The sequence below is a fragment of the Malania oleifera genome, chromosome 2 (genome assembly GCF_029873635.1).
Source record: "Malania oleifera isolate guangnan ecotype guangnan chromosome 2, ASM2987363v1, whole genome shotgun sequence".
Lineage (NCBI taxonomy): Eukaryota > Viridiplantae > Streptophyta > Magnoliopsida > Santalales > Ximeniaceae > Malania > Malania oleifera.
Genome location: NC_080418.1, coordinates 137,927,831 through 137,937,671, shown reverse-complemented (window position 1 = coordinate 137,937,671; position 9,841 = coordinate 137,927,831). Strand labels below are relative to the sequence as shown.

Sequence of the window (9,841 nt, the reverse complement as noted above, 5' to 3'; positions counted from 1 at the left end):
TAGATGTAAACCATTAGAAGATAAGTTCGTACGTTACTTCCTCTTTCCGTATGTACCGAGTATATTATTGCTTTTGAATTGGATTACTATTTTTTTTTTTCATGAAATCAGGTAATTTTATATAATGAAAATAATAAGGGAGTAAGTTTTAAGAGAATCTGCTTAATCACGAATATATAGTTAAAAAAAGGAGGCGAAAAACTTACGGCTCAAGGAAGGTTCTATGGTGTAGTGGTTAGCACTCTGGACTTTGAATCCAGCGACCTGGGTTCGACTCCCGGTAGGACCTCTTAAATAGTTTTGGTTTTGTGTAGCTTTAATAAAAATTTAAGATAAATGAACAAATAATTAAGTATTAATTAATAAACATCTAAACAGAAAATCAATAATATTTTTAGTTTTATTTTACGTGAAAAGGCAGGGATATTAATTTTTTATTCCATTAGACTTAAATTATTTTATACAAAAATTAAAACTGTTTATGTTTTATGAATTAGTAAGAAGCATGAGATTAAATATTTTTACATATTTAAGTTATTATTATATTCGTTTAAATTCGTCATCATAATATAAATTGAGCAAAAAAATGTTTCACCCTACTAAAAAAAAAACATGAAAAAGAATCTTGTGTAGAAAATCTTTCATTTAGATTATCCAAAGAAAAAGTATATTTGATAACATGTTTTAAGTTTAAGGGTCCATTTGGGTTAATGATTTTGCTTAGGAAAAATTAAACGAATGTGAAGAAAACTTATTTTTTAATTATATTTTTCTCTTGATATTTTGAAACTAAAATTTTATTTGTATATATAATTAGAAATTAAGAAAAATCAAATGATAATTATACGTATGATTAAAATTTTCTCCATTAATTTGGTATATGCATTATTTTGTTTATATCTTTCTTTAATTAGTAAACAGGGAAAAATAAATTTTTTATTTTTATTTATTTTTAAAATATTTTTAAATTTTCAATAGGATTAAAATTTTTTTAATAATCTCTTTGTGTTTTGCTATTACAAACATTAACGCTATATTTAATACATAGAAAAGAAATTAAATTAAATATCTATTTAAATATTTATTTTCATTCTCATATTTAATTATATTTTTAAAGTAAAATTCATTTGAAATATATCTATACTATTATAAATTAGATTCTTTTCGTATTATCTTTCAAAAATATTAAATTTATCTCTATAACTATCAATGATTATTTTAAAATACTCATTTTAAATATTCATAATTTTTTTAAAATATCCTTATAATTATTATTATTTTTAAAGTAAATTTTTACAATTTTTTGAAAGATAGGAAACTGTAGGGCACACATTTGTGCATGTCCATGACCAATATAAAAGGAGAGGAATTGAATTCTTTAATCAATAGTTAGGGTGGGCAAAATGGGTCGAAACTCGACAAGTGATTTGTGACTCACCCGTTTAAATCGAGTTTGAATTTAATACAAACTAACTCGTTCATAAATGGATCAATCTGGATTCGACCTATTTTTTAAATGGTTTATGGCCCATTTAAAGAAAAATTGAGTGTCTTTTTAAAAAAAATATGTCATTATGTATGAAATATTTAAAATTTTTTAAAATAAATAAATTATATTTTTAAAGCAATGATCCAACCTATTTATTAAATGAGCTAAAGTAATCATCCGAAAATAAATAGGTCACCCAAATTTAAACCCATCTATGATTCGTGGTCCACTCGTCATCTCCCTCTCTCCCTCTCTCTCTCTCTCTCTCCACTTTCTTCCACCGAGCGCGTGCCATGGCTAGTTACTTTTTGAATTTTTAGAGGGCGGAGAAGGATTGCGAGGCGCGAAAAAAAAAAAAAAGGATATCGGGGTTCTTTGGAAAGTTTGACAGAAACCCTAATCTGTTTCTGACGGAAGAAGAAGAAGAAGAAGAAGAAGAAGAAGAAGACTCTGTCCTTTCTTTGTGCTAATGCTTCTGCTTCCTTTCTTCATTGCATAGGAGTAGCCCTCATTCTTTTTCTTCTTCTTCTTCTTCAATATCTTACTTCCCATTGCCCCTTACAATCCCCCGGCATTTGAAATAATTACCTTAAAATTCAAGGTTTGTTGCTAAAAAAACACAGTCTACTAATGATGCGATTGTAGAATCATTGAAAAATTAACTGAATTTTTTTTTCATTGTTGATATCATTAGATTTATTTTTCATGCTTTTTGTCCTGCCTTGTTTTCTGGGTGATAGCCCTGCAAACAGTGTTGGTGTCGGGTTTTTTCTTATTTGAATTTATAGATGATTGGTTCATCGCGGTTTACAGTGTTCTTATAGTTTAGTTTTATGTTGTTTATCCTGCTAGATTTTGCTGGTTTCTGCATTCGAGATTGTTCGAAGATAAAATGTGGTCAAAGTCAAGGTGTCTGTTCTCTGAAACATTACGCTGTCTATTTTCCATTTCCCTTTGTTTTGGGTATTTTTTTTTTTCTGTTAGACGAGTGGCTCTCTCTCTCTCTCTCTCTCTGTTTTCTTTGTATTGGTCCGTCTTTAAGTCTTTTGTGTGCGTCTTATTACTTGTGTAAGCAAGGTTGTGTTTTGCTGTGGCTTCAAGTATTAATTTAGTAACTACTGCGATTATAATTATGAGTAACAAAGCACACCACTTGTTCAGTTAATACTTATCTTTGAACATAATCAAACAATGCTTTTATACTAGTCATTATTAATAGGACTTATTAATCAGTTTATTAAAAGAAAATGTAACAGGCAGTTCACAAGGCTTCCACACCATTAGGAGTCTCGAGGGCACATGATGTACAGAGTCTCACCTACACATTTGGAGAGATTGTTTTCATGACTTAAGCCTCTAGTGTTTGGATGCACAGTTGGGTCAAGATTAACATTACTTATTATCAGTTTTGTATTTTTTAAATTCAATACTTACCCAGGATGACTGTAGCCTTTATTTATGTGATTTTTTTTGTTTACTTGTGTTTGTTGTTCAAACATTTGCCCAAAATCTCCTATGTTGTAATTTCATTCTTCTCTTTCTTAGTATATTTCTTTTGGTATCAATAAAATTGTTCAACTAATATGAGTTTTCGTTTGGGTTCAGTCGTTGTTCACCATAGTAGTCAAGAAATTTGACATCTTGGACTCTGCCCGCCGCCCTACGCTCTCTCTCCATCCTTTTGATGTTCTTTAAGGTAGTTTCTTTTACAAGTTTTTGTCATCTTGCAGAGCTTCTCTCTTCTTTTTTTCTTTTCTTCATCATTTGACTTGTCTGGTCTAACATCTTGAGTTACAAACAATACCCACTTCCTGTATTTTATTTTCTTGGAAGTGAAGAAATCAAATCTTCAAATTTTCTTTGTTTTTTGCACTTACGTATTTTTTTCTCTCTTGAAACGCCAAATTGTAAAGTTCTTCCAAAGAATTTGAGTCGATAGAATATCGACTAAAAATTAGCAAAATTGCACATTTTAGCTCAAGATTGTGTCGAAAAAGAGCATCCATCTTTGATCAAGATTATGTGTGAGGGGGTGTGAGTCCAATGAGAGGTTATGTCAATACCATATACTACTCAACTCTATCGCCAAATGTGAATCTTGAATTTTGATTGAAGAATTCTTGCAATTCCCATTACTTCAATATTATTTGATTGATTTTTCGCTAGTAGGATCAAATTTTCGGCTTGAAAGGGTACTTATTGTAGTATTTTCAATTGATTGTCATTATCTTTTAGTTCAACCATCGGTGAGATCTTCTCCTTTCTTATTATTTCTTTTCTTATTGCTATTATTATTATTATTATTATTATTATTATTATTATTATTTAATTGCTGGTTAATAGTGGAGATTTTGTGTTTATGATATGTAGGCTTAATATATACTTTTTTGTGTTTTCCATTCAAACTTGTACTTCACCTATGTAACACAAATTATATTTGCACATACAGTTGGTCCCAGACCTGGACAAAGGGGTAGGATTGTGTTAGGTAGTTGATAGTCAACGTAAAACTTTGTTAGATCTTATTATCATGAATTTTACCAAATTTACCTAGGTCAAAGGAATAGATTGGGTCAGTATAGAAGGGAGAAGGCTAATAAGTTAGCACAAGCACAAGAAACTAAGATTAGATTAGCAACTTGGAATATAGCGACTTTTACGGGCAAAAGTATGAAAATAGTGGAAATAATGTTTAGAAGAAAAATAAACTTATTCTGCTTTCAAGAGATGAAATGGGTAGGAGAGAAAGATAGAGAAATTGAAATATCAGGATTTAAAATTTGGTACATTGAAAAAGAGAAACATAAAAACGGGATGGGAATTATTGTAGACAAAAATCTAAAAGATAATATAGTAGATGTTAAAAAAATAGGGGATAGTATCATGAAAATCAAGATACCTCTAGGCCTAGAAACAGTGAATGTCATGAATGCGTATGTTTCCCAAATATGCTTAGTAGAAAATCTTAAAAGACAATTTTGGGAAGATATGAATAGTGTTTTACAAGGGATACAAATGTCTAAAAGACATAGGAGCTGATTTGAATGGACACATTGGAAAGGATAATATAGACTATGAGAGGATACATGGAGGCTATAGAGAGGCTGATGTTGCCATGACTTATGATTTGGTTATATTGAATACTCGGTTTATAAAAAGCGAAGAACACTTAATAACTTTCAAGAGTGGATATGATAAAAGTCAAATAGATTTCTTCTTAACTAGGAATGGGGATTGTCTATCTTGTAAGGATTATAAAGTTATCCAAGGTAAAAGCTTGGCTACACAACATAAAGCCCTAGTATTAGATAGACGTATTAAAAAATGGAAGAAAAGGAGTAACATAAATCAACACAAAAGGATTAGATAGTGGAGCTTGAAGGGAAATAATATAGTAAAATTCAAATATTAAATAATTAAAGAGTGTGATTGGACTATAGGGAATAAGGTAGATGTAGTTTTGTAAATATTGTTTGGAATAAAATGGCTAATTCTATCGTAAGGATAGCAAAAGAGGTTTTAGGTGAGTCCAAAGGAAGATACTCGGGTAATAAAGAAAGTTGGTGGTGGGATCAAGAAGTACAAAAAGTCGTTAAGACACAAATAATTTGATATAAAATATGGCAAAATTGTAGAAATATATAAAATCTTGAAAAACATAAGGATGAGAGAAAAAAATGCAAAAAAAAAAACTATTAGTGAATCCAAACATAGGACTTATGATACTTTATATATTGGAATAGATACAAAAGAAGGAGAAAAAGACATTTATAAACTTACTAGAGTTAGAAAAAGAAAATGCAAAGATTTTGGTGATGTAAAATGCAAAAAGGACGAGAATGGTGATGTCTTAACTAGATTAGAAGACATAAAAGAGAGGTGGCAAAGATACGTTGATAAATTGTTTAATGAAAACTAAAATAAAAGATTGAACTTGGAAGTGACAAATGAGGAGAAGACTAAAACTAGGAGATTTATTTGCAAAATTAGAGTTCTTGAAGTAAAGATGAAATTAAAAAAGATGAAACATGGAATAATTATAAGACTTGATAAAATACCAATTGAAGTTTGGGGTAAATAAAATATTTCGTTAACTGATCTATTCAACATTATTATAAAAACTTAAGAAAATGCTAGAAGAAAGGAGAAAAAGTACGTCAGTACCTTTATACAAAAACAAAGGCTATATTCAAAACTGTAATAATTCATAGAATTAAGATTATGAATCATACGATGAAATTATGGGGAAGGGTAATTGAACATAGAATAGGAATAGAAAAGAAGATTTCAGAAAATCAATTTGGTTGTATGCCTCAGAGATCAACAAATAAGCTATTTATCTTTGAAGAAGCTTAATGGAAAAGTTTAGGGGGGAAAAAAAAGGGACTTGAAAAGGGACTTGCATATGGTTTTTATTGACCTAGATAAATGTTATGATAGAGTGCCTAAGGAAGTTCTTTGGTGGGTCTTTAGAAAGAAAGGGGTTTGCAGTAGATATACTGAGGTCATTAAGGGTTTGTATGATAGAGTAGTGACTAGTGTTAAGACAGTCGGAGGGGAATCTAGAGTTTTTCCAATCACAATATGTATACATCAAGGTTGGACTTTGAGTCCTTATCTTTTTACTTTAATGATTAATGAACTTGCTAGAAATATTCAAAATGAGATCCCTTGGTGCGTGTTGTTTGCAAATGATATCGTGTTGATTGATGATAGTAGGAGTCAAGTGGAATCTAATATAGAACTTTGGAGAACCACACTAGAGTTTAAAGGATTTAGAATAAGAAGGGATAAGACAGATTATATGAAATATAATTTTAGTAATATAGGAAGTAGTAGTGGAGAGAAGATTAAACTTGATAATCAAGAAGTTAATAGTATTAATAGATTTAAATATCTTGGATTTATGCAAGCAGAAGGGGAAATCGAAGAAGATGTAGTACATACAATTAAAATAGGTTGGGCAAAATGGAGAAGTGTGTCAAGTGTGTTGTGTTACTATAGAATACTCTTAAAATTAAAAGGGAAGTTTTATAAGACGGCTATAAGGCCGGCTGTGCTTTATGCTTTAGAATGTTAGGCAACTAAGAAACAATGTATTCAAAAAGTAAAAGTTTTTGAAATGCGAATGTTAAGGTGGATGAGTGGTATAACATTAAAAGATAAAGTAAAAAAAGAGCATATACGCAATAGTTTAGGCATAACCCCAGTCTAAGACAAGATAAAGGTGGAACGGCATGGATGGTTTGGCCATTTGAGACATAGGCCTAGTAGAGCGCCTGTGAGAAGGAGTGAGTTAGTTATTGTTTCTGGCATGAAAAGGGGTAGGGATGGGCGTAAAACAACTTGGAATGAGGCAGTGAGGATTCAAGAAGGATTTAATAGCCCTTAATTTAATAGAGGAAAACGGCCTCGATTAGTTGAATTGGAGGAAAAGGATTCATGTAGCCCACCTAGTGGGACTTAAGGCTTGTTGTTTTTGTTGTTGTTGTATTCGTACTTGTTTTCCCCTTCCTCCGCCTAGTGTCTTGTTTGAGACCCCCTTCTTTGGGGATGCACATGTTTCACATTCTTACACTGCCATTACTATTCTTTTTTGTTCACCAATTAGAGTGTTTCCCACATTTATATACAGTATATTCAAATATACTTGAATTATGATGGAGTTGAATTCTCAGTAAGCTTTATCTCTTGTTTGCTAGTCTAAGCCATCATCAAATATTTGAGTCCATTTTGTAAATCATGTGGCCCTTTTATGTCATAACTTGTACTGCCGGTTAAAATTATTTGTACACCTTGAACCATCTTTCTGGCAGAACTTTTGTCTTCTAATTAGAATATCTATTCTTACGCCCCGTTGTTTCTATTTTATGAACTTGTTTTCTGATAATAAATTATGCTGCTAATTTGCTGCAGAATATAATATTCAAGTCTTTGTTTCTACTGCATAAGAAACAATGGCGAATCAATGCACTCAAAGGCAGATGCTGATTCAGAATGAGAATTTGGGCATTCACCACAAAAGTATTACACTTGCATCTATAGTTAAGTTTTTGTATTGGCCCGCAAGGGGACACTAGAATATTAATCTGAAATGATGTGATAAAACCTGATAGAAAGGATTTTGAGAGCCAAATAATGTTTTTAAAAGTGGATAGCGAGCTAGTCAAAACATATATTAGTATTTGTTTTGGTACTTTGATCAGTCAAGAGGGCTTTCTAAAACTTTTCCATATTTATAGCTAACCTAACCTCTACAAAACTAAATTGAAAGTTTTTTTTTTTTTTTCTTGTAGAGGTAGCAGCTGATAATAAAACCAAGAGCTTTAGAACAGGTGCCAAGAAACTCAAAGCTGGGGTTGGAAGTCGTAAAGCACTTAATGATATTACCAACAAATCAACTCTTCCTCAGGAAGTATCCTCGAAGAAAAAGAATTTATCAGAGGAGTTTAACATTGCAGAGGAAATGATTTTGCATGATCACAAAAAATGCATTGAGGCACAGCAAGCAGCATTACCACTTGGATTTATATTGGACACTCTTCTTCCAGGACATGGTATCTAGGCCTGTATTATTGCCTCCATTTTTGCTTCAGTTTTGGTTTTTCAAAGGTTTTTACTTGCTCATGTCCTCATGGTTAGGATGGAACATGTGTTTGAATAATTTAATTTATAGTGAACACAATTCATAATTTCTGTTATTTTTTTGGCCTCATTTGATATGAGAAAGAGCTTTCTATATTATTCTGTAAAGTTATGATTTTTTAAATACATTCCTCTATTTTCAACTTAGCAATGTGATATTGGTTCTTAATTCATGCTTTTGAACTTTAAATTAATGATCTTGCTATTGAGGTTTTATTGAAGAATGATTTCTCATGATTTTTGTCACATATAAACATGGATCATAGGAAGAGGAAAGTGGGAGGTAAGTCATGAGCACTTCCTTTAGGAATCTTACACGAGTCAACCATTTTTATTAGAGTGGGATGGGGAATTTAGCGACACAGTTAAATCTGCGCTGCGGTATAATTGCAATTATCTCTGTTCAAAGATTTGTCCGAGTGTGAAAATTAGCTAAAATTGCTGAATGTAAAAAAGTTCTGCAGTAGACATTAAGGCAAAAGTTTTCAAAATTTTCATGCTGGTATTTACCTTTTTTTTTTTAGTATTTACATATGATTTCAAGCTCTTAAGCTCATTTTTTATTGCGCAGATTCTGTATTTCCTGCTGAATATCCTGATCCTAAAGAAGCGAAGGTAGCATTATCGCAAACTCTTTATTTTATCTAATCTTAGTTATTAAGAATCAGTTGACCCAAATTGTTGGAATAGAGAGACTAGTTGTACACCTACTCCCAAGATGACTTAAAATCATCAGCTACATATACTTTGACCAGAACTTATAACATGATGTCCTAGTTTATTTTTGTGGCTATTTGCTCATTTGCATGGAAAAAAAAAATTCAAAGTGGAATAGTTGTACCTTTGCCATTTTTCTTGAAATAGCTAAAGCAGCAGCTATACTTCTGGTGTGAAACTAATATAGCTTGGGAGTTGGGATGATGAGACTTTGTTCAAAAGTAAATTTTTCAGTGTTACTTGGTCAAGCTTTAGTGTTTACTCCTTCTTGCCTTTTTTTTTTTTTTTTTTTTGGTTTTTTATTTTTATTCATTTATTTTCTTGTGCTTCAGGATGATCAGGATAGTCCACGCTGCTACCCTGAACCCGTGGAACTACCCATGTCTGAATTCTCTCATTGGTTGCATTCTTCTCCTGAATGGGACTCCCCTCAATCTTCTCCGGTACACTGGGACTCTCCTCCAACCTCCCCTTTTGCATTTGAGCCAGTTGAATTTCAGCTGAAGGATGATAATGAGGACATGTTTCTGCATTTTCCTTGTTCATGATAAACAATTCAGAACCCCTTTTTTATCCATAAGACTCATATATCTTTCTCAGTTAATTCTGATCATTTGTTTGCTTGAAGGGAAAATGGTTGGTTGCTTGCAAGGTTTTAACACAGGATTAAATCAGAGGGGAGGTGATAAATCAATCACTGAAATGTTTAGAACTGTGGCTGTTGTTTAGAAAGCTTACTGGTTTTGTTAGTTCCATGCTTTTAATGATTTGTTTGATACAAGAATGTAATTGGTCTTTTTACTTTTGTACATTTGGCATTTAATTTTTCATTTCATCTCACTGGTCATACATTCTATTTTGGTGTATGTGACAATGGGTAACTAATTAAATTTGTCTTATTGTGCCTTTTTTTTTTCATCATGATTGTAGTATCTATGTATACATCAGCATTTGATTAGGCTAATGCTTGAAAACGTGGAGCCTTGAGTT

At 31.5% G+C, this 9,841-nt stretch overlaps 1 protein-coding gene and 1 non-coding gene across 4 annotated transcripts; both read left to right on the top strand.

Moving 5' to 3' along the window:
* Positions 1-217: 217 nt before the first annotated feature.
* On the top strand, positions 218-289 carry TRNAQ-UUG (transfer RNA glutamine (anticodon UUG)). The gene has a single exon. It is a non-coding gene; the product is annotated as a tRNA-Gln (tRNA).
* A 1,394-nt stretch (positions 290-1,683) lies between these two features.
* Positions 1,684-9,748, top strand: LOC131147959 (protein PATRONUS 2-like). 3 transcript variants are annotated; one of them, XM_058097643.1, is made up of 7 exons: positions 1,704-2,090; positions 2,342-2,398; positions 3,095-3,185; positions 7,406-7,513; positions 7,786-8,046; positions 8,706-8,749; positions 9,184-9,748. In XM_058097643.1, the coding sequence occupies exons 4-7, from the start codon at positions 7,447-7,449 to the stop codon at positions 9,397-9,399; spliced, it is 588 nt and encodes a 195-aa protein (XP_057953626.1). In that variant the 5' UTR covers positions 1,704-2,090; positions 2,342-2,398; positions 3,095-3,185; positions 7,406-7,446; the 3' UTR covers positions 9,400-9,748. The 3 variants fall into 3 exon arrangements, with proteins under 3 accessions (XP_057953625.1, XP_057953627.1, XP_057953626.1); XM_058097642.1 differs by lacking the exon at positions 2,342-2,398 and having other exon boundaries at positions 1,684-2,090; XM_058097644.1 differs by lacking the exons at positions 2,342-2,398; positions 3,095-3,185 and having other exon boundaries at positions 1,684-2,090.
* The last annotated feature ends 93 nt before the right edge of the window (positions 9,749-9,841 follow it).